Here is a 25,613-nt window from a genome sequence, read left to right as displayed (position 1 = left end):
TAACGTGATTTTTTTTCAGATCGCTAAATAGCCTTTCGTTGAATGTGCCACAATTAACCACCAGGAAGAAAAGAGCGGTTACCTGTAGTGTTCTCCTAAAGCACCTGTAAACACACTACATTTTCTTCCAGTCATTTTTTTTAAGTATATGTGTGTTTGTTTTATAACTTTGTGTCAACACTAAACATCTAATTTTGACTCTTCATAAATGAGGAGCTTTTTCTGTTTTCACTAGTTAAAATCATGACTTTTCATGTCTATGTAACATGAAATCATGTTTTTGAATCATAATTAATTTAAACAAAGTTCTATTTGATGTGTGGCTTTGGCACACGTTTTTCTTTTTTCCTCTTCCTTCCCTCTCCCCCTCCCTCCCTTTCTCCACCAAAAACAATTTATGGTGTTTAAATCCTTGTTTGTACAGAGAGGGAGGGAGGCAGACCATAAATGACTCTAAAATACAGAGAACACACTGAGGGTAGATGGGAGGGGGGAAGAGCGGAGAATGGGTGATGGGTATTGAGGAGGGCACTTATTGGGATGAGCACTGGGTGTTGTATGTAAGCGATGAACCACAGGAATCTACCCCCAAAACCAAGAGCACACCTTACACACTGTATGTTACCCATTTGACGATTATATTAAAAAGAAAGAAAGAAAGAAAATTTACAATAATGAGAAAAAATAAATAGCTAAATCCTCATTTGTAGCCCCAATACTTTCCTAGTAAATTCCTGGGATCATAATAATGAGAACATATAAAGCATTACTATCTTTAAGATTATCAGATGGAGGGACGCCTGGGTGGCTCAGTTGGTTAAGCATCCAACTCTTGCTTTCAGCTCAGGTCATGATCTCGCGGCTTCGTGAGTTTGAGCCCTGTGTTGGGCTCATTGCTGACAGTGGGGAGCCTGCTTGAGGTTCTCTCTCTCCCTCTCTCTCTGCCCCTCCCCCACTCATACTATCTCTGTCTCTCCCCAAATAAATAAATAAACAAACTTAAAAAAAAAAAGACTATCAGATGGAGATAAATATTAGGAAGAAGATTGAAGTGGACAGGGCGAGCAGTAGAGAGGAGAGGGGGGTTGCTATAATAAAAAGGACTGTTAGGCAAGACCTGGGGAGGTAACTTTGCTCTGAGACCTGAATGGAAAGTGAGATTGAGCCATGGGGTGCCCGTGGGAAAGCCCTTCCAGGCAGAGGAATCCGCATGTGTTAAGGCCCTGAGTTGGGAACTTGCTTTGAGCATTCTAGGACATGAAGGGTTTCAGTAGGGCTGGAGTAGAGTGAGCAGGGGCTACTTGGGGATTCTGAGGTGGAGAACTGATTGGGGGGCCAGACTGAGAAGGACTTTGTTAGCCTTGGTGTAAGGATTTGCGATTTTGTTCTAAGTGGGATGCAAGACCATTGAAAGATTTAGACCCAGAAAGTGACATGATCTGATCCCTTTGTGGACAATCAACTGTGGAGGCAAGTACGGAAGCAGCAGACAGCCCAGGTAGAGGCTGCTACTGAAAGGGGTTGCTAAGAAAGGGGATAATGGTAGAGAAGCAATAGCAGAAATGCCCCATTCTCTGCAAGGTGAGCAAAGATCAAACCACAAAAATAAAAACTATATGTATGTGTGTGTCTATGTATGTGTGTATAATTTTACTCTTTGGCATTTTGCTAGGAAAACTTCATTACATTGTCTAACTTTTCTATTAGTTGTGTAGGATAATTACTCAATTTCTAATTGCCATGTATCTCTTTTTTCCTTTATCTTTATGCTGTATTACCAAGGATGGAAATACAGGAAAAAAAGGAAAAATACAGAAAAAAAAAAAAGGAAAAAAAATCCTTTTTACCAAAGAAAAAAATTTTTATCAATTTATGAGAGCTCGAGCTATTGAGATTAAGGTTCCTTGGATCATATTTTTTCCTTTCTTCCAGACTTTTAGCAAATATTTTCCTAGTCTGTTGGCTATTTACTTTTGTGTATGGTTTATTTTTATATAAGTTTTCAATTTGAAGCCAAACCTCTACTTGGTTATGGTGGTTTTAATTTCCTCTGAGCTGAAATTCCTTCAGGAAGGCTTTCTTTGATGGGGTACCTGGGTGGCTCAGTCTGTTGTGCATCCAACTTCAACTTAGGGCATAATCTCGGGATTCATGAGTTCAAGCCCTGCATTGGGCTCTGTGCTGACAGCTCGGAGCCTAGAGCCTGCTTCGGATTCTGTGTCCCCCTCTCTCTCTGCCCATCCCCCATTTGTGCTCTGTCTCTCCCTCTCAAAAATAAATAAATGTTATTATTAAAAAAAAAAAAAGGCTTTCTTTTATTTTCAGGTGCTAGGACTCTTTTGGTTTTGGTCTCCAGAGCCCTTTCTGGCTGTTAACTCTCTGGAAGTAATTTGCTTATGGGTCAGATTTGCCCAACATACTGACCAGCTATTTGTGGGGATCTCTGGTAAATGAAGACGTGGGTGGGGACATGAGGGAGCAGCTTTCTAGGTACCACAAATAGCAAGAGTAAGGCAATTAGCAATCAGAAAACCAGGCAGTTTACACTCAGAGTTTCTGAACTAGGAGAGTAGAGTGGAACAGAAGCTCCCAGACCTAATTTAAGCAGACCAGTTTGTTCTTTCCAGTGTCATAGCCATGATGGTGATTGTAAAAGTCCATTCCTCTTGGCCTTACAGTAAGCATTTCATCCCAGATATTGGTGACAGTGTTACTCCCAGCTCTTGTTTTCTGGTGGTGATGTAGATTGACTTCTTTCTTTCCATCTTACCCATTAACCATAAGATCCATGTAAGAAGAGGCAATGAGGGTTTTGTTGATCTCATTTTACCCAATTCTCAAGACCACCTCTGACATTCAGTGCGTGTTTGAATACTCATCAGATAAATAAATGAATGACTGCAAAATATGAGTGTCAGTGGGTAATGGAGGGCATTTTGCCACAGACTGGTGGCCAGGTGTGTTTTAAAATCCATTCCACTGTCCTGCTTTGTCACACTGAGCAGTGCTTTTGGGCTTGGGGTCATTATTAGCACCTTCCCATCCAGGCTGGAACATGGCTGAGCCCTCCAGGAACTCCTGGGGGTGGTGATCAGGCTTTCTTCTTTACTTCATGGTTGGCCCTGCACCACATTCCTTTTTCATCCCCTCTTGATAGAAAAGCTGTTCTGAGACTTCTTTTGGCTGTTGTGTGCCATTTTATTTTCTAAAATTGACCTCTTCGAGGGTAGCTTTTGAATGGTGATGATTTTAGGTATTCTAAACTCTCATTAATGGAGCAGTACTTGGGGTAAATTTCATTATAAAGATCCTAATAGGTTTTCTTCTTTCTTTTTAGTGTTTACTTATTTTTGAGAGAGAAACAGAGACAGAGCATGAATGGGGGAGGGGCAGAGAGAGAGGGAGACACAGAATCCAAAGCAGGCTCCGGGCTCCAAGCTGTCAGCATAGAGCCCAGTGCGGGGCTCCAACTCATGAACCGCTAGATCATGACCTGAGCCAAAGTCAGAAGCTTAACTGACTGAGCCACCCAGGCGCCCCATAATAGGTTTTCTTATGACAGGTAAATCCCTTTTTATTAGAGACTGATAAACAGTTTGTTCTACAAATTGTTCTACAAATTATTCTACAACTGTTGCCCCTTGTTTATTGGTAAATTAGAATTCTTTGGATTTAAACAGGAATGAGGTATCTATTTTTTTTAATATTCATTTTTGAGAGCAAGGGAACGTGAGCGGGGGTGGAGCAGAGAGAGAGGGGACAGAGGATCTGAAGCAGGCTCTGTGCCGACACCAGAGTGCCTGATGCGGGGCTTAAACCCACAAACAGTGAGTGAGATCATGACCTGAGCCAAAGTCGAACGCTCAACTGACTGAGCCTCCCAGACACCCAGGAATGAGACATCTTACACTAAAACCAACTTTCAATTATCTTCACCAGTGGTGGGCAGGGTATGATGCAAAGTCTCCCAGTGCATATGCTTCCTTCTGTGTGATGTCTCTTTGGTGTAGCCACCGCTCTTGCTTTCTGGGTTAAATTATGGTTATAATGCATCTGTTCAATGTCTGTGTATATACCACATGCTGGTAGCTGGAGCTAAATGTTTATTGTCAAATGAGATGCATGTAGTGCTACCAAGATGACACTAGGAAGTGGAGATGTTTGGATGTGGAAGCAGAGGACAGAATGAGGAAGGAAGGCGGTTTGTTCTGGGTGAAACTGGCTTGCCTGATAAAATAGGGGCACTAAGTGTGGAACACCCCAGCTGGGCGAGGATGAGGGGCTAGAGGAACAGTAGGTTCCATCTGTGTCTTCTCTAGGTGCTGAAGGAAAGTGAAGGGGTAGTATGACTGCCTCAATTAAACGTCGATGCAGAAAAAGCAAGTCCTTATGAGTGCGGATTTGACCCGATAGGATCAGCCCACCTGCCTTTCTCCATCCAATTTTTCCTAGTCGCCATTGCATTCTCATCATTTGACCTGGAAATAGCTCTCCTCCTGCCTCTACCCTGAGCCTCACGGACAAATAACCTGTCAACCATGCTTACCATGGCAGTTCTATTAATTTAACTGTTAGCCATAAGTCTAGCCTCTGAATGAACACAAAAAGGACTAGAATGGACTGAATATGATAATTAAAGTCAAGTGATTTCGACTCATTAGATTATGGTTAATACTATAATTATCAAATATCTATAGTGTATATCTTCCTGGCCTTCATCATATCCGTTATAGGACTGCTAATATACCGTCCCCACCTAATATCATCCCTTCTGTGCCTAGAAGGGAAGATAATATCATCTAGGCATAGAAGGGATGATATTATCTCTATCATAATAACTGTAGTAATGTTAAATAATCACTTTATACTAGTTAGTATAACGCCAAGGGTAGGATAAAAGTGGAACTAGAAAGAGGAAAACAGGTTATCCAGGAGTGATCTAGAGAAAATAAATCAAGATGGAAGTAGCTTGTGCCCAGAGGGTATTAAAAGTCCTCTCCTCCAGAAGAGAGGCTGGGCATTAAATGTGCCGGGCATCTAACCCACTGTCTGTTGCATCATTGAAAGAGTAACGCAATTGATCACCAAAGAAATGTATCTCCAAAACTAGAGAACACTGAGATTTGAATTTAATTGCCTGTGATTGCCCAAATGTGTATTACATTGACCTTTTATACATTATCACACCTTTCTTAAAATTTGTTCAAATGCAAACATGGACATGAAACCTTGTCTGACAGCATAATATCCTCTCAGCACAAAGTACAAGTTCTGCATGGATGTGTTGATTTTGTGAGCTGCATTTTGGGCTTGTTATAGACACGTAGTCATTACCATCAGAGTTTGCACTAAGATGAAATATAATGAAATGACCTAATTGTAGTCACCTCTTTTCTCTCTTCCACCGTGTTTCTTAAAAATGGGTCAAAGTCAGTAGGTATTTATGTTCCTTTCCTGCCTCCAGTTTATTAACCTGAGTGTTCATTTCCTGAATATACCAAATTTGCTAAATAAAAGGGATGGGAAATGGAATAAAGAGAAATAAAAAATCACTGCTGTGGCTCTAGAGGTTAGGAACGTCTGTCTCCCTCCCATACGCCGGAACTACCTACCTTCCAATTCCAGAAAAGAGGCTTGTTGGTTTTTTTGCTTGTTTTGTTTTGTTTTGTTTTGTTTACAAATGACTGGTAAAGTGAACATTCCTTTCTTCTTATAGGTGGAATGGTTGAAAAATGAGGAGCCCATTGACTCCGAGCAAGATGAAAACATTGATACCAGGGCTGACCACAACCTCATCATCCGGCAGGCGCGCCTCTCCGACTCCGGCAATTACACCTGCATGGCAGCCAACATCGTGGCCAAGAGGAGGAGCCTGTCAGCCACGGTGGTGGTTTATGGTAAGACCAGCCCAAACGCCAGGAATGGATAGGGAGGACGGAAAGCAAAGTAGAGGGATTTCAGTGTGTAGAGCTGAAAGGACTTCAGGGGTCATCCACTACTGTGCTCTCTCCTGCCTCTCCCATTTGGTAGGTGAGAACACGTCCCTATTGCTAGTACTGTGTTTGCTCTCACCTCCAGTATGGGACGTCCATGAGATAGTGACATTCCCGATCCCTCCGACAGTGACATTTCCGATCCCTGTCTTTTAAAACTAATCTTAAAAGTTTCTTTTCTCCCACTGTGTTTATATTTGAAAAGAATTGAGGTGGGCAACTTCTGCTTCCCAACCCTCCCAAACCCAGCATCCAACCCCAGCCTCCCCAGACCTGCTGTGGGCAGTTTTCTCTCCTGGCATAGGAAATGCCTCAAAAGCACACATCACTATTTGCTGAATGTCTCAGGTATTACATTAAAAAACAAAAAACAAAACAAAACTTCCCAGCTATTTAAGTAAAGTCATTCCCCTCCACAGTCGAAGAGTCCTGGGATTGGGTTTTGAAGCATTTTAAGTAATAGAAATTCAAATGCTGATATTTTCTGCCTGTACTCTAGATTTTCAAGTGCTTTAGAGATAGGTTGATGAATTCATCCTATTTTTCCTAATTCCCCACAAAGAAAATCCTGTGTCCCTCTTGTGTCAGATGAGTAGACTGAGGGACAGAGATGAGGTAAGCCCCACTGTTGCCCCATGATCGAGTGGCCAGTGTGGGTCTGCAGGGTCTCTTGGTCCCTGGATGCCAAACTCACAACACCTTGGCACAGTGGCTAGCACATAGTAGGCAATCAGTAAAAACCTCTCTCCTTTTTTTCTCCCCTCCCCATTTTTCTCTCTCAGTGAATGGAGGCTGGTCTTCCTGGACAGAGTGGTCAGCCTGCAATGTTCGCTGTGGTAGAGGATGGCAGAAACGTTCCCGGACCTGCACCAACCCAGCTCCTCTCAATGGTGGGGCCTTTTGTGAGGGAATGTCAGTGCAGAAAATAACGTGCACTTCTCTTTGTCCTGGTGAGATATGTGTAGATTCCCTTTTCCCTTCTCATCCACCAACACGATTAAGCTGGTGTGAAGCACTGAATATAACCTTCCTTCCCAAAGTTATCCTCTCCCACGTTCTCAGAATGCAGCCTTTGTCCAAAGTGCTAATGTGGAACTCACTATAATAGCAAGAACGTGGGTGAAATACCTCCACTGGGGGACATATATATAGATGATCCTGGACACTCACCATCAGTAAGCCATCATGCTCTGAAGTGTCTCTTTACTAGCCGTGTTTGGTGGGGCTGAGCCATCTGCTTCTCTCCTTGGGTTCTCCCATCTGATGGCACAATAACTAGCAGGGATTGAGTTGTCTGTGAGCACAAAGCAGGTAGCAGACATCTGACCCTTTATCATCAATTACCAATCAACTCACCTTATCAGCTTTGTATTTGTTGACAGTAAAACCAGCAGAGATTGTACAGTATCACAGAGTTGCTATTTTGCATTTGGCCTATGTTCGCCTTCCTTTCTGAATAGACACTTCCTTTACCAAATATGGCTTTTATAAGCTCTTTTGTTCATCTCTTCCTGGCTCTAGCCCAATTTATACAATGAGGAGTAGATGAGATGGAGATGACTTTCTTTATGGAAAGCATGTCCTCCCACTGAGAAACAAATTGATCCTAGGCCTCCCGTGCATTATAAAACATTAACTCCAAGGATGCTAGGCTAGAGCCTCGGGTCTTTAAAATTTCAGATCTACTTCCACTGAAAGCTAAGCTGAGGCTCTCACCAACAGCTTATTCCTGGAGTTTCCTTCCAAACTCCTATTCAGTCAACATTTATTGAGTGCTTACTATGTGCCAGGTACTGTGCAAGCTACTTTTATAAATGCGATGTCATTTAACTCTGTGTTGTGAGTTTTCTTATCCCCCAGTTGACAGAAATAGTAAAGTAAGTCAAAGGGATTGCTGAGGAGCCAATAAGTGAACACAATCAAGACAAGTTCTTGGACATTTTGCTTTCAAGTTCAGTATTTTTTTTTTTTTTGTTACCCTATTCTTGACTAATTGCTCTCGATTAAAAATTGCACGATCTTAACCCACATAAGCATGGTTGGACTATTCCTAGGAGGTAAAAGGACAATTGCCTCAAACAGCTGCCATTATCTCTAGGGTCAATTTTTAGTGGAATTAAAATTAGTTTGTTCGTTTCTACATACAGCAGCAATCCATGACCCATGAAATTCTATTTATGTTAAGTCCTGGTATCTTGGGGCTTTGACTGACCTGTTTTACTTTGATACTGTCAAAATACATATAGGTTTAACTTTTTATTGTTTAGGGCTTTTAGGGCTTAAAGATAGTTCCCACTACTGTCTAGTTCTAAACTGTCAACCCACAAGGAAGCGGCGATTACCAGTGGTTACTGCACATACTTTACCCGTCCATCTAAGACACAGCTGGGCATGAAAGACTGAGAATGGAATGGGTAATGACATTATTAGCCAATCCAAGAGCACTGATAATGCGAATGCTTGCCTAAATTCAGTAACTGGTCTCCTGAAATAGCAAGAGAATTACACCACCGCTTTTGTTAGCCTCCGTCTTTAGGAAGGAAATCACGGAGAGAAGATAAGCAGAATTATTTTGTTTTTTATGGTGGTGGTGATTTTTTAAAATCCAGCTTTAAGGACAACAGCAGTCCTGGGGTGAGTCTCCTGACAGCTGCCCGATTCATTCTAACAAGGCTTCCATTTGTTTCCCTTAAAGTGGATGGGAGCTGGGAAGTATGGAGTGAATGGTCAGTCTGCAGCCCAGAGTGCGAGCATTTGCGGATCCGGGAGTGCACGGCACCACCCCCAAGAAACGGGGGCAAATTCTGTGAAGGGCTCAGCCAGGAATCTGAAAACTGCACAGATGGTCTCTGCATTCTAGGTAACACCTTCTGTTTCACATCTTCAATGTTTGTCCACAATATGAAAGGAAACATGGTGACCATTCATTTGCTTAAATATGTTAGCAGAAAGCAAAGTCATTTGCCAAGAGCAAAAAGGAAATGAGTGAAAAGAGTAGAAACGTAGACAAATACATTTGTAGTAGAGATGGGGTCATTTTAAATATTTTCTCACTGGAACTTCCATAAGCGAGTGTACTTATTAATTGAACCAGTAACGTTTTTAGAGAACTCATTTAAGAAAATGTTTAAAATTACCTTTTAGATTAGCAATTCTTTTAGTACCCACCATTTTTAAGTTTGATGAAATTCTGTTACTGGTCACCATATGCTTTTATTTCTTTCAAGAGTTTCACCGCACCATAAAACATTTATAATATATATATGCATATATGTAAAGGGGTGTGTGTATGTTTGTGTGTGTATATGTATAATTTTAATAATCTCCAGAGACCATGGTTCTATGGCCCAGGACATGTGTTGTGACTGTTACCTTACAAATGGAGGGGAAAAAAAAACGACACTTGCAAAGATGGGTGACTTTGCATCAAAATAGAATGTTGGGTTCAAAACTCCCAAGCTTTGCTTGGTTCCTGAGGTTATACTATTACCGTCTGCGAGTGACAGTCTGCCTGAGTAAGACAGTATGGGAAGATCGAGTCATCACATAGACAGGTTTTAATTTGGTGCTGTCCCTTACTAGCTTTGTGACTTGAACAAATCACCTAACTGCTTAACTCCTTTATGTGAGTACTGAAAACTTGATTACTGTCAAGGCTCAATGAGAAAAGAATATACATGAATATTTCATGGCACAGAGTAGGTGCTCAGTAAATATTAATCCCTTTTTCACTTGCCTACTCAGATGAGCTACTTGGTTTCGCTGAGGCCCTTAAAAAACGAGATTCAGGACACGTGTTCTCTGGAACTAAATAGCTGTCTTGGAAAATAGCTGGCAAAAAATAATATAGCTCAGTAGTTTGTCATCTTTTCAGGAATATGTGTTGCTTTTTATTTGGAAACATGACAGTATGAAGGGATTATCTAAGTTGGATTTATTTTTCTGCATCAATATGACTGGATAGCCTTGAAAGCCAGAATATTCAAACATGCTAACTGTTGTATTTTCACAATAAATCTAGATGGCTAAAACATTAGTTAAAAGGATAATACATTGAAGTGACCACTTACTGATAGCCCATAGCGCCTTCATTTTCTCAGTGCAAGTGCTGAGGACCCTAAATGTGTCAGATATACCGCAGAGACTGTGACAGAAGACAACCTCGCCACCAGTTTCTGTGATGGCAGGGCCATGCTCTCTAATATTCCAACCATCTGCCTTCCTCAGAAGGCCATCTCTCTTCCAAAATGTAAGGAAACTTAACACAAACAATAGCATGAAGTTTAAGGAAATGTGTTTTTGACCACCCTTGACTACCACATTTTTTCTGAAACACTTTTGAGGTGTGACTTTTTTTTTTTTTTAACACGGAGCCATATATTTTGATACAATGAGGCCTGCAAATCTTGGCTGTGTTCTAAGAAACCATCAACAATATAACCATTTGGCTACTGGCTGAATTTTAGATGATCATGATAATAATCTTCTTTATTCATCATCGTTTGGATTAACACCTGGGGAAAATCTGAGACTATCAGGCTTCAACCATAGTTGACTGAAACTTAAGTCTTAGAGGTACTAATGGAAGAAGACAGACGATGGTTAGCCCTTAAGGTAAGAAAGAATGATCAAATATGTGAATGCTACTTATTCCCACTTGTACTGTGGTACCCAGGCATTTGTCACTGGAGTAAGAGTTCTGTTCAGGGCCAAAAGGAGTTCCCAGCACTGAAAGTGTACTAGGTCAGCCTAGATCTCAAGTCTAAAATTGGAGAGCTGTTTTAAGGTTTATATATATATATAAGGTGTGTGTATATATATATGATATATATATATATCATATATATATACTTATACAGAAGTATACTTATATCTATCTATATATGATACATATTAATTATTTATAAGGAAATGACTCATGTGATTATGAAAGCTGGCAAGTCCAAAATCTTTAGGGCCCAAGTGTCTATTCAAAGACTGTTTGGCAGGAGAATTCTCTTACTCAGGGGACGGTTATGCCTGAAACGGCTTGGACGAGGCCCACCCACATCATGGGGGACGCTCTGCTTTTCTCCGTCTGCCAGTGTAAACGTTGGTTTCATCTGAAAACACTCTCACAGAATGATTTTCAACCAAATATTTGGGTACCTGATGACCTAGTCGAGTTGACACGTAGGCATATGTGCTTGTGAAGTTCCAAAGCTTAGCTCTTTCCTTAGAGCCAGCCATGGCCATAGTTCCGGCAGTTGTTCTAGGCAGTTTGTTAGTAAACTGAACGAACCTCTCTGTGGATCTTGGCCATGTATGGTTTTAGTCACACGTGTGTAATTCAGTGGCTGTTCGGTATCCATTTTTCTGTAGTGGAAATAAAATAGAGGGCAAGGAGGTTTGGACTGTGTGTGGCACTGGAGCCAAGATCTCTGTTAAATCCCTCCATGAATTTAAAATGCTGTGTGAGCCTTTCCTCTCTCTCTCCATTCCTCTATTTCCTTTCCTCCTGAAGCATGGTTTTTCTAGCATCCTTTGCTTCCCTAGTACGCATACTGAGATGTCTGTCAGATATGATCAGAGACCCTTGATGGCAACAGTGACTCAGCTTTTTGAGGGAAAAGAGTGAAGCCTATGAAACCATGGAGGTGTATGAGGTCTGTTTTTACATCAGTGGGAAAGGGATGTGTTTGTAAGAGCCCAACAGCAGAACGTGTTCTGCCCTTTTAGACAGAGAACGGCTACCAATACCAACAGAAATGAATTACATTTTACCATCTCTGCAGGAAGCGACGAACCGCAGTCTGGTTAAATAGTGCCAACATCACTGCACTTGTCACTGGTACTCCGCCAAAGTGCTCTTGCTAAAACTAGCTGCATCAGGATAGTGCTCCAATGAAGGCTGGGTTTGATTAAAATAGCAGTGGGCGACAGCTTTATGGGAGCAAGAGCTTTGTGAAGGATCTAGGTCATGTTATAATTTGGGAATTTCCATCCTAATTTTTTTCCTTTTGTGCCAAACATGACCCTGAAGCAGTTCCTCAATTCCTAACTTCTTTTGGTGGTTTAACAATGACATTGCTTGACTCTCGGATGACCTACAATTCTTAGATTTTATTTAGCTTTGAACAGAATAGCTGGATTTCCTTGGTTGTCCCCGAGGGTTGCATTTCTCCTAGAAATACAGCCGCCAGCTCTGAGTGATCGCTTTAATATTTGGGTGTGATTGTTGCTTGGTCAGTTGTGACTGGAGCACAGAACCTCAGTGTTCTGCTATCACAGATGGCCACACCTAAATGCTCTCCCCAAGAAAATAAATGCCCCAAGACTAGTGAGAATAAGATTCAGCAGTCTTTGCCAATAACAGTCCAAGGATCGAAATTACAAGCTAAACTAAACATCCAACGCTTTTATGCCAGAACATTTATCTTCCAGAAAGATAATTATGTGGTATGATTGTCAAGAAACTTTTCTAAGCTTAAAAACCAGAGTCAGGTAGTTTTCTGACCACTGCCCTTTCTACTTGCTGTGAACCTAGTGGCTTCTATCCTCTGAGGATCACAGCCAGGGGTTAATAGCAGGTGCATGCCTCATTGACAGGAACAGAAGGGTGAAATTGGTGGGGTGTTCAGCCTGAAGCTGAGGAATAAGAGAAGGCTGCTCCCTGGGGCGCCTGGGTGGCGCAGTCGGTTAAGCGTCCGACTTCAGCCAGGTCACGATCTCGCGGTCCGTGAGTTCGAGCCCGCGTCAGGCTCTGGGCTGATGGCTCGGAGCCTGGAGCCTGTTTCCGATTCTGTGTCTCCCTCTCTCTCTGCCCCTCCCCCGTTCATGCTCTGTCTCTCTCTGTCCCAAAAATAAATAAACGTTGAAAAAAAAAAAAAAAAAAGAAGGCCGCTCCCTCTCCCTTTATTCTAGCAGATATAAAACTAAGGGCTGCAGTTTGAGAAGATTAAATCAGTCTGCTTCAGAGGGGATTAGTTACCTATATGTGTCCTGAGACTGAAGCCAGAGAAATGCCACAGGGGTCTGAAGGAGAGAGGAAATCTTTGAGGCTGAGCTACCTGATAGCTAATCCATCCTTCTTGTCAAGATGTAATATAGGTCAGTTCAACATCCACAGTTCAACAACCAAAATATCAGTTGAATGCTGGTTTGTTCTCATTTCTGATGGGTACATTGATAAAAGAAGGCTGAATAGGCAGTTGGGAAACTAAATCAAGGGTAAAGACATCTATACAATAGCAGGTTCCAATCAACATCCCCAGGCTACATCTAATAATCTAACCACATTGTCTATTGAATGATCTACTTAAATGACCTAAAGGAAACACCTGAAAAGGAGAGCCTGTAATCACATCAAAGTAAAGGTTGCCTTGGTAAGCATTTTCTCTTGGACACTCTAAGCGTCATTGTTATCCATTACAGTGATTACCTGGGTCCCTTCCCTGTCTTTCCTGGGGCACCGAAGAAGACAATTTTCATTCTGGTTTAGCTCAGTGCATCTATTGCAACCCTTTCTGCTCGTGGTTTACAGGATGCCTACTTCTTGTACATAGGGTTATAAAGGGCAAGTTTCCGTTTACCAAAGCAAAATCCGTCCTTTCCTTTCTCTGGGTAAAGGAGTCAGGAATACCTGCTTGACTCATTCTTAAATGTTTTGTTGGGTAAGTTCATATTTCAGAGCCAGCTGTACAGCACAATTGCTTAATTATAGCATAAACTCTGCATAGCAAAATGAAAATGGCAACAGCAGGATAGCATGCTAGTGCAAAGCATTCTTAAGTTGTCATGCAGTTTACTACTGCTTGCTAATCCTCCCAAGTAGTTTTAATATTAAAAACCCATTTCCATTCCATTAATAGTACATAGTAGGTGCTCCTTTTTCCACAAAGATTTTTCCTAGAAATACCCAACAGCCGCCTTTCTGAGTAACAGTTGATCAATTCAGAGTCGCCATCATGGACACTGCATGGCAGAAATGGATATAATATTGCAGACCCACGGGAGTAATAAGAATGTAGATTTGGACACATATGGTATCATTAGCAGCTCAGCAACAATCTCTCCCCCATGCCCCAATAAACACTTTCCCATTATGGGACCCAATCACAAAGCCTGTGAGTCACAAGCTTTAATGAGACAGAGTGGAGTGGCTCATGACTAAAGTTTCCATTGTGCTTAATTAAAAAAGAAAATAAAGCAGAGATATTGCAATACTCGTGTTTAAATGAAAGCATTTTTTTTTTTAGTTGTACAAGGCTAAAACTGTCTTTTTTTTTTTGTGCCATGCCCTGAGTGGAATGGAGCATAAGGAGGATAAAGAATAAACCATATTCAACAAATTACCACAAAATCTCTCCCCTTTGTCATCCACCCACTGTAGACTTCTCTACTTGTAGCCTTGTTAATAAAAAAGATAAAGACATCGGATCGTTTTTTTAACATAATCCTCCTTCCAAGTAAGGACTGGGTTTCATCCACTGGTCTGTGACAGATGTGTATTTCATAAGTTATTGAAAATCTATGGCCCTCCTTATCAACCAGCTCTGAAACACTTAAGGTGCCTTTTCCTATCCAGGAAATTCCGTCACCACTTTCTCTTTACTTCCTCATAGACCCGGGTGCTCTACCTACACTGTCATGACAGACGAATCTAGGGAAGAATTTCTCTCTCAGCTCATTGAAATCAAGGCAATTATTGTGCCCATCTCTCTCTTCCATCCACTGTTTCCTATTCCTATCCACTCCCTGCCCACATATTTCAATATGTCCTTTTATACTAGGCTTACGTTCTTTTGGTGGAATTGGACAGAATGTGCTAAGTCGTGCTTCAGAAACATGATCTCTGGAAGACTGTTTATCTCAGGCACATCTTGTTAACTTTGTTCATTTTATGAGCAGAATTGAAATAAAACACCTCCACTGTAAATAGGAAGGACTTTAAAATTAAATTTGGGCAGCTGGAGAGCAGGATACATTACCTCCTGATCATATTACTTAGATTGGAAAAAACAAAAACCCAAGAAAAGTAAACAGACAAATAAGAACAGATCCCCATGACAATGTGAACTCAAGACAGCCCATTAGAAAGCTTAAAAGCATTTCTTAAGGAAGTGAAATGTCAGCTGTAGAACCAGAGCGTTGATGGGAACACATGTCTATTACAAAGAAGAGAGAAATATTTTGTAGATGCTGTACCCAGGAAGCACAGGGAAGGAATCAGTAGGAAGGTACAGAAGTTGAGCTCAAGGGTGGGGTTGGCTGGCCCAGGATGAGGCTTACTAGATCTAGCATTCAGAACAAAGACTGATTAGCTTTCAAAGGTCCTCTGTGATTCTGAGTTGACACTGGTTATTCTCTCTCTCTTTTTTAAAGATTATTTAATTTCAAGAGAGAGAGAGCAAGGAAGGGATAGAGACCGAAGGAGAGAGAGAACCCCAGGCAGACTCTGCACAGAGCCTGACACAGGGCTCAAACTCACGAACAGTGAGATCATGGCCTGAGCCAAAACCAGGAGTCGGACGCTTAACCAACTGAGCTACCCAGACGCCCTGATTATTCTCTTTTTGAAAGGTTAGAAATGGACCTGGACCTAGAAATGAATGAGCTGAGCCTTGAGGATTCGAACATTCATCCCATAGATGAAGAATCAAAGCTCTGGGGTCAGATTGCTTGAGTTTGAATTGTTTTTGCAATCCTATGACCAAGTTTCTTAACTTCTCTAAGCCTAAATTTATTCATCTATAAGATAAAAGTTCTAATAGTGCCTATTAGAAAGGGTTCTTTTTGAGGAGGAATTATTCACGCAAGGCATTTAGCATCCATAGTAAGCACTCCATTTGAGTAAATAATTATTCTGTGTGTATGTGTGTGTATGAGTGTGTGTATGTTCTAGTAAAGGGATTCCTGTGGCAGAAAAAGTATGTTTTCCATATTCTGCAAAGTATTGACACTGTGATGCTTTAGATATTTTCTTAAAACATTTCCTAATGCATCTGATGAATATAGTGTATCTAAGAAATAAAAGGTACTTGTCAGGAAAATTTTTAAGAGACACAAATCGTGTTCTTTATACCAGCCAGTTCTGATTCATAGTTGTTGGAAAACAGAGTTTAGGAATCAGGCTGATTCGTAAGACTTTGTGTCGAACCGAAGTTTCAATATCCTTTCTCAGAACTTCTGAGTGGCTGAACAAATAGCTCTTGATCTGCCAATCGTCTTTTGCAGGTGGGATTTGGTCCCACAGGAGACAGGTGATTTATGAGGTCCCAGCTAGTATTAAAAATTGTATGATTCTCACCACTAATTAAAAGTCACTCAAGGGGAAGGCCACAGAGAGGGACCTGGGTGATCCCCAAAGGAGACCACCAGTCCTCACAATACCGACTCGGGGATTATATAGGTTTCCTTCATGCTATAAAATACACATGTGTTCTGACCACCTCATCAGAATATCCATTTTTTAATTTTTTTTAATGTTTATTATTTGAGAAAGAGAGCAAGCAGGGGAGGGGCAGAGAGAGAGAGGGAGACACAGAATCCAATGCAGGCTCCAGGCTCTGAGCTGCCAGCACAGAGCCCGACGCGGGGCTCAAACCCACAGACCCCTGCGAGATCATGACCTGAGCCGAAGTCGGCCGCCTAACTGACTGAGCCACCCATGCGCCCCCAGAAAATCCACTTTTATAAAGCAAGTCCTCGTGTCTCCAACACAAATTCAAAACTTCTTTTTTTCTGGAAAAAAATTCAACATACACATTATTATACTGTATAGCAACCTACAGTTTCCAGTATTACCCATCTGTTGCCAGTCATTCTAGATTAATGGGATTTGTTACCCATCTGGTACCTCCCCGATTGTACATTCCCACATCTGAAAATTAGCAATTTTGCCATATTTTCCCATACTTAAAAAAATGCTTATTAGATTTGGTTGTCAGTAACTATGGATATCCAAGTTCCTTTTTGGAAGTTCTCCCAAATTAGGCTTTCTGCATATAAAACAAACTATGTCCATTTCATTAGTTCTGAGAATCCAGATTCTGCATTTGCAGTATATCTAATCAGGATTCAACAGTACACAACCCTGGGTAAGAAATATTAGTCTAGACTAGAGAAAGATTTAATGCCTGAGATCATAGAGTGGTCCAGCTATAAAAGAAATGGCAAGAACCCAATCAAGGAAGTGATTTAAAACTGAGTAAAGGATTCAGCGGCCTCTGGGGTGTACTGAGCAAAGTGAATTAATAGAGAGGAAACCTCTTTGTGTTGATCCTACCATTTCTCCTTAAATTACAAATGCATGTGTCTCTTCAAGATCATGGAGAAAGGCGGTACCTAAAATGAAGATATTAACATCATCAATAGATATCAACATCACCCTGGCCTTCCCCTCTCTCCAGAGAAGTGTCAGTATTACAGTAAGAAAAAAACCTGGCTTTGCGCACATGTGTTTGGCAGAGGACAGTGTTAGTGCTCAGTGGAATGGAAAATTGCCATGATCATTTAGAAAGAGACCATGGGGTAGCGAAAAGGGCTCTGCACCAGGAATCAGGAGTCCTGGGTCTTAGTTCAGTTGCTTCGTTAACTAACGCTTGACCTTGAGCAAATCTCTCCAGATCCTGTGCCTTGTATGTTCATATCTATTAAAAAGAGCAGGTTGGGCAAGATGATTTCTAGGTTTCATCCCACTAAACAAACAAACAAACAAACATGAAATTATTATATCTTAAAAGTAGCTTGCATATGTATGTGTATGCATATATATTTCATAGGTTATTTTGAATAACATAGTTAATACATGTGTACATGTAAAATATGAAAATAACACCACTGATATGTCAGTGCTTTCAGACATTTGCTTTTTAGCCAATTTTGAGGAGTAATTTTAATTTGTTCCCACCCAAAATTAACCATTTGGACAATTATTATGCAGCGTGAGGAAGGACAACTTTTAGATTAAAAAAATAATAATAATAAAACCATGCTAGTCTTACCTAGGAAATGAATCATCACATTAGGCCTTTAGCATTCCATTTCAATCCCTTCATTAGAAACTACACTATCCTGGGAATTTGTACAGACTGTAGGAAATTTATGGACCCTGATTTTGTATTCAACAAAAACTTGGATAAGTATTCAACAAATACTATATTCTATTTACTGTTCTAGGGACTTAGAATAGGTGGAAAACACATAAATAGACCTTACATGCAAGTAGCTCAATCTATAATGTAGGTAAGGTAGCTTCGGGACTGATGAAGCTTAAAAAAAATGTACAAGTCAAAGGGCTCATCATAATTTCTCTTTAAGCAGTTTTTTTAAAAACTTTTTTTTTTAATGTTTGTTTATTTATTTTTGAGACAGAGAGAGACAATGCATGAACGGGGGAGGGTCAGAGAGAGAGGGAGACACAGAATCCGAAGCGGGCTCCAGGCTCTGAGCTGTCAGCACAGAGCCCGACGCAGGGCTCGAACCCACAGACCGTGAGATCATGACCTGAGCCGAAGTCGGAGGCTCAACTAACTGAGCCACCCAGGCGCCCCTAAAAAACTTTTAAGTGCTATTAACTTAAGTAATCTCTACACCCAACATGGGGCTCAAACTCACAACCCCAAAATCAAGAGTTGCACGCTCTTCCAACTGAGCCAGCCAGGCACCCCTCTTTAAGCAATTTTTTTTAAGCCAAGACTGATATCCTTTGTATTTCAGTGGCTAAGTATTTTCTTAGCAATTGTAAATAGTCATTATAATAACCACCCTTCTGAATCTCACCATCCCCATCTATTCCCTACCCAGACTTTCCTATGATCCAGCAACAAAAGGGACAAGTCTAGACACATTGGAAGCCACCATGACCCTATGTCAAGTCTGGATTTTCTTTTTTTTTTTTTTTTTAAGTTTATTTATTTTGAGAGAGAGAGAGAGAGTATGTGTGTGTGTGCGTGCATGCACGTGTGAGTAAATTGGGGAGGGGCAGAAAGGGAGACAGAGGATCTGAAGCGGGTTCTGTGCTGACCACAGAGAGCCCAATGCAGAGCTCAAACTCACAAACTGTGAGATCATGACCTGAGCCCAAAGTCCAGATGCTTAACTAGCTGAGCCACCCAGATGCCCTAAAAGCTGTTACATTTTTAAAGAATTTGGGTATCACTTGTACCATAAGGTTAAAAAAGTAATCCTCTGGACGTTAACCAATAAATGATTTCCTTAATTCCTTAAATTATATAATCTAATCATTGTTTAGTTTTGAACGTGTATGTATTTCTATTGTGGTTGGAAGGGAGGGAATCAAAGCAAATTAATTTATTGGATAGAAAAAGGATTTTAATAGACAATTTTCCTTGGAGCAGAGTTAGAAACATTGCATTTTATCGCTTTGAGACCAATTTCTGATGAAGTCTTTGTGGACCCGTTCTTAAAAGTGTTTGCAGTGACCCGAGAGCATAGTTTACTCTGTTAATCTATCAGAGAAAGAAACCAACACATAAAGAACCAGTGAGAATGGTATGAATTCTAGAAATTCAAATGATTTAGCTCAAAAATGAAATATGCAAATGTTCCTTGTGAACGTTGAGACACTGACTTGTCTCAGTTTAGGATATGCAAAGGACATTCCTATAGAGAGACCTTGGATTTGAAAGGGGGGGATCTTCTATCTCCTGATGCACACTAATGTGTTGTGACTGAGGGGCAATTCTGGAAAGTCATTGTCATCAGAAGTGACACCCATAAGTTCCCTGTTGTAGTAACTTTCCCTAATTAACATGATGGGACAAGGGTGGGAGGGATTCATGAGGAACCAAGAATTGAAGTAATGTGCATCGTAAATCCGCCCTCTAAAGAGTAATTTCTGAGCAGGAGCTTTGAAACGTGAACAAAAAGAAAAATACAATAAGGAAATTAAAAACTAAAGAGAGTAAAAACTGGAGGTGTGATATGTTTTATGCTCTTTGGGTTTTTCTGGGGTTTTGATCATTGGAAGCGTTTGAGAAACACAAGAGCTGGTGGTGATGTGTCTGTGGGTTCTACTGCCTAAAGGAACTTTCAGCACCGAGAGGAGAAGAGAATAGAATTCCCACTTGTCATCTTCAGGGTCTGCCTGACATATTCAATCACAGTGGTGTTGCCAATGCAAAGCAGGCCTTGTGTTTATCTAATTATCTGCCAGAGCTGATACAAGGCAGATTGGCCAGGCCCTGGGATTTCCTGCAGCCTTGGATAGCATTCAGAGAGCATAACACTGGTCCTTAATTATTTCTAGTTATGAGGGAGAGGGAAAGCAGGAATTAATGAAACACATTGGTAATCAATAATGGCAATTTCTTTTCTACCAATCAGTAAATAATCAAGCAAATAACTTGTAATTTCATTTTTCCTGTTTTTTTCTTGCTGTGATTCTCTGGTTGCTGTGCCACTTATTCATGAGCTAATCATTTAAATATGATTTATATGTTAGGGACCCATAACTGACACTGATTAAAAAGTATGAAATAAATCAAATGAACAGTTCTGAAGTAATACATTTGAAAACAAAATCCACATTGTATATAGTTTTAAGGAACCCCTAGCACAATGAGCTCTATGAATTCATGACCCTGAGATCAAGTCTCATGCTCTACCGACTAAGCCAGCCAGGCACCTCCTCCCCGACATCATACTGTAGTGACTATAAGTAAGATAAACTATCCAGAGAGGTGAGACATTCCTGTGAGCCAAGTCAGGACCAAAAAGTTCATGAAGGAGTCAGAAAGTTGTATATGCCTTGGAAACAGGATATCTTTATATAGGAGGGAGAAGGGCATCCCATGGAAGGCAATATGGTGGGCAACGGCACTGAGCTGAGCCTGAAGAATTCAGGGATCAATCAAACTAGAGCTTGGATTTGTGGGGAGGTGCTACAGAAACGAAGTCATTTTTGAGATGATGGGACCAGTTCCTAGAAGACTGGAAAGGCAGGCAGAGCAGTTGGCTATGACTTGCAGGCAATGTGGAATCATCGTAGACCCTCCTGTGTGCCGATGCTAGAGAATGATTTCAATGAATAAAAGAATAGAGAATGGGCAAGAAAGAAGACTGACTATTCTACCGACTTCAGAATCTGCTCTTAAATACTTTAAGATTACAAAGAATATGGAAAGTCAAAACAATCAACACATATCTTTTTTCTTGGGCAGGGGAGGATGATGAAAAGGATTTCAAAACATAGGACCTATGAAGGAAATAATAATAAAAATGGTCTTTGGAGATGAAAAAATGGGACATGACTGGTTTAGTGAAATTAAAGAATGATAATAATCACTAACTATAGTGACATATGTAAATTACTGCCTTGGAGGAGAGTTGCTGTCTGGGCTCACTGTCCTGGTGGGTATTTAGTCATACTGAGTGGGCTCTCTGCCTGAATTAAAAAAAAAAAAATAGGGACATAGACTCTGGTATCAAACATACCTGTGTAGTCTTTAAAAGGCATAGGAGCGGACTTCAGATAATCACCCACAGGTTTTGAGGAACAGTCTCTTGCCCAGTCTGTGAGTTGGAGTTGAAACCATCTGTCCTCATGTCCAATGTCTCCTCAGGCCTGCTCTCTTTACAACCCTAGGGTATGGGCTAGGCTATACGTAGCTGGCCACACTTGTTTCCTAGCAGAGAAAGGATAAGGGTGGGTGTGGGTGGGAAGGGAGGGGTACAGCTATAAATAGCTTCTAAGAACAATGGATACCATGGAAATGCTTTGGGAGCATCTCCTATAACAAAGGAAGCAAGAGAAGTAGAGATGAGAAAGAAATGAATCATTTCCAAAAATGAAAATATAGATTGTCCTTTTTCACTTTTTCTTGTATATAAATATGTATACTTCTATAAACACACACAGCACAAAGGCAGATTGCAAAACAATATATAAAAGACTACTCCATGTCTTTATAGTAAAAGTGATCAATTAGTATTGATCTTCCATAGTTTCCTACAAATATATATGTATATACATATGCATGCATAAATCTTAAGGGGGAAAAAGCCTGCACTTTGCATATATAACTTAATATTAATGATAGTTATCTCTTGGTGTGGAATTATGGGTTGGGTTTGTGTGTGTGTGTGTGTGTGTGTGTGTGTATGTACACACACACACACACACGTTTATTATTTATTTGGATACACTGAATAGCGACTGTGTAAATATTAAAAAGGATTTTTAAAGAAAACATGACAATTTAAGATATACTTCTGCATTTTTCACTTGCAAATACACACAATCATTATAAGACTGAATTATAATGACATCAATTTCCATTTACCCAGAAGGTACCTCTTGGTGCATAGTTAGACCCTAGGCGAATTAGTGATTCTCCCAAACTACAACTCAGCTGCCACTCGCTCAAAATTATATTTCTCTGCCTGCAAGATACAGAAGGGATGCTTCTGGGTCCATGTGTATACTACAGCTACCCCAGAGCTTCTCAGGGAGGCAATGACTAACAGAAATTGGGTACATACAGCCCCAGATTTGTGGCCAGGAAGTGGTGTGCACTCGGTAATCACAAAAACACAGATCCCAGTTAGTCATAAGGTCTTGGACTGGGGCCCAGGTATGGGTATTTGTTTAAAAAGCTCCCCAGGTGATTCTAATGTGCAGCTAACATCAAGAACCATGGCCCTAATGGATTAATTTACTAAGGGGTTATTTGAATATGGCCTTCGAGAGAGGTAAAACAAAAGCAGAGAGGATGTGGTTGACCAGGGCCAAGGGGATGCATGGCCCTAGGCCTTGTGAAAATATGATTTTGCAGACAGAATAAAAGAACATAGAGTGTGGGGTGGGCAGTTCTTTCAAAAGATAGTGAATGGTGAATGGGTAGCCCTCTCCCTCAAGTTCACGGTAGAATAATCTCTGATCAGATATTTCAAACTGGGGAAAATGTTTAATGGTAGCAACTTGTTGTCAGGATACTGGTATCTCACAAAATCCGGCGGAACCCAATTTTGATGCTGATGCCAGGGTACTGAAGTTCTCTTGGCACCAGAGGCTTCCAGACTTTTCCATTAGAGAATACACACTGACCCACTAGACCTCAGCATAACAAATCCCACAGTAGAGCAGTGGCCCTTTGAATCATTTTACTCTGCTTTGGGAACTCATTCCACATGGATTTCTGTGGAACTTCTTCGGTTGTTTTCTGTAGATTTATAGTGGGCCAAAGCTAGGGACCCCGCAGGGATCAATCTTCTGGTCATTGCCTTTCTTTTTTCCTACCAGGAAGGAAACTGATAGGTTTCATAAAGCAGAGACTAGGAGTTGGACACAAGTTTCTTAACTCCCTTCAAGTACTCCTGAAATTCACTACTATTTCTGATTTGGAGATATGACTTGCCTCCCTGTACTGGCATAAAGGGTCATGTTTTTACTCTGAACCAGTGATAATGTTGATTTTATTCATAGTGTGTTGAAATTATATTATTTATTGATATGGATCATGTGCTAACCCTAGGCTATTGGCTGTGTATTTACCATGTTTAATCTCAGTAGCAATGTTCAAGGATGGTATTATTCCCATCGTACTGTGGCGGACACTGTGGTCACACAGAGGGAATGAAGGCCATTCAGGATTGAAATCCTGTTCTAATGCTGAGTGTCTACACTAATTCCACTGTGCCATTGCCAATAATGACACCAGACCTGAGTCACAGGGGGAAATGCCCCACCTCTCCTGCCTTATGAGCCCTTGTGGCCTGAGTGTTTCTCATTACCCTAGTTAGCCCTGGCTTTTCTCTTTTCTTTGATACTTTTAGATAGAGCAAGCTGGGGAAGAGCAGAGAGAGAGAGAGGGAGAGAGAGAGAATCCCAAGCAGGCGCCACACTGTGAGCACAAAGCCCCATGCAGGGCTCAAACTCATGAACAATGAGATCATGACCTGAGCTGAAACCAGGAGTTGGAGGCTTAACTGACTGAGCCACCCAGGCGCCCAGCCCTGGCTTTTTAGCCCCATTCGTTCCTTGTTCCTTTAGAGCTGTACCTGGAAGAACTCTCACTCCAGTTTTTTTAATAGCCTGGCTGTTATTTAATTTATTTTCTGAGAAGTGGTTCTGTATCTCACCTGTTTTTAATGGAGTTTCATTTTGCTACCCAGCATAATCTTTGTTCCTGTGGTTTAGAAGGAAGAAAATGCTGTTAAACTCAGCCAGAGTCCTAAACAGATGTTCTGCATGTCCCTGTGTGTTGTGTTAGCAATGCATCACTTCCAGACGTCTCAGCCTGGCCTGCCGGCATCCTGCGCCCATGCCAAATGCTTTCAGATAGCCTGCAATAAGCAAAACCCAAAGTCAGGTTAAAACCACCAAAGTCACTGGATGCTACTCCTTGAGTGCATTAGCATCTGGACTTGGGGAGGCGCCAACCTGCTCTCAGAAAAAGTAGCAGCACTGAATCTGTGCAGAGAGGGGGGTGCAGGCATTGTCTGTTTTAAGACACCTGACTGTAAAAATCTGAATGCAATCATACCCACTTGAGCAAATAATTATCTTTTATGAAGATTTTTCATTTAAAGAGAGATTTGCCAGAAATCATCCTTCGCCAGTTAACTTTCTCCTTATAATGAGAAAAAAACAAAAATGGCGGTCCATTTGCAAGAGTGTGACCTACAACTTTGAAAAGCTACTTCCATAACAAATCAGATGGCAGGACTGGGTTCAGACAAAGGCTGGGTTCAGTAAAGCACACCACAAAGGTTTTCTGCCAAAATTGGTATTAAGTGCAGGAGTGGGTTAGGGGGACACATATCTGGTAGAGGATTCAGAATATAGCTGGGTCTGTCTGCTTGGGAGGGGCTATGGTTCAGTCAGAGAGTATTTATGAAGTTCTCCAGTATATACCAGGCTGTATTTGATTCTGTGAAAAACATAATCCAAATTGACAGTGCTCCCCCCCCACCCCCACTTGGCTCGCCTTCAGGCCGGTGGAGGTAAGGGACCCTGCAAGGTGACCTCTCAGGGTCCCCCTACCATAAAGTGATTCTGTGAATGATGAGCAGCAGCCTTGAAGCTTGTCATCTGATCATGTTCCATCTAAGTCAGAAGAAGGGGACTGATCAAAGGGAGGTCACCCCATGCAAATCTTCTGGAATCTTGCATTGGTGACCAAAGCACAGTCTTCTCAGGTTTCTGTGTCATGGTGGCATTGTGTTGGCCTGGGACAGCCAGGAAATGGGGACTGGGAAGTAGAAAGACTATAGTCGAAGGCAAAGTTAGCCACAGGCACCAAGCTCCAGAGTGATTTACAAGGTTATTCAGTGATGGCAGACAGGGCAGGAGAGAGTGGCTGGAGGGCAGTGGGGAGAAAGGATAAAAAGATCTCACCTGAGGGGCACCTGGGTGGCTCAGTCAGTTGAGCGTCTGGCTTCGGCTCAGGTCATGATCTCACGGTTTGTGAGTTCGAGTCCCGCATCAGGCTCTGTGCTGAGCCTGGAACCTGTTTCAGATTCTGTGTCTCCCTTTCTCTCTGCTCCTCCCCTGCTTGTGCTCTGTCTCTTTCTCTCTCTCTCAAAAATAAATAAACATTAAAAAAAAAAAGAAATCTCACCTGAGCCTGAAATGTTTTTTTCTCTGTCCACTTCCTGTGCTTGCTGCTGTGATTA

The 25,613-nt window shown here is 41.3% G+C and overlaps 1 protein-coding gene across 14 annotated transcripts in view; it reads left to right on the top strand.

The window, feature by feature from the left end:
* Window positions 1-25,613, top strand: part of UNC5D (unc-5 netrin receptor D) — a 566,092-nt gene that overhangs the window by 437,705 nt on the left and 102,774 nt on the right. For 9 of the 14 annotated variants that reach the window (XM_023252623.2, XM_023252620.2, XM_023252622.2 and 6 more), the window contains exons 5-7: window positions 5,717-5,897; window positions 6,776-6,943; window positions 8,689-8,853. In XM_023252623.2, the coding sequence (XP_023108391.1) occupies window positions 5,717-5,897; window positions 6,776-6,943; window positions 8,689-8,853 (514 nt within the window). The remainder of the gene's footprint in view (window positions 1-5,716; window positions 5,898-6,775; window positions 6,944-8,688; window positions 8,854-25,613) is intronic. The other 5 variants (XM_023252628.2, XM_023252624.2, XM_023252627.2 and 2 more) reach the window with 2 other exon arrangements.

This window comes from Felis catus, chromosome B1, assembly GCF_018350175.1.
Source record: "Felis catus isolate Fca126 chromosome B1, F.catus_Fca126_mat1.0, whole genome shotgun sequence".
NCBI classification, from domain to species: domain Eukaryota; kingdom Metazoa; phylum Chordata; class Mammalia; order Carnivora; family Felidae; genus Felis; species Felis catus.
Note: the sequence above shows the minus strand (reverse complement) of the source record. Positions and strands in the feature narration are given on the sequence as shown.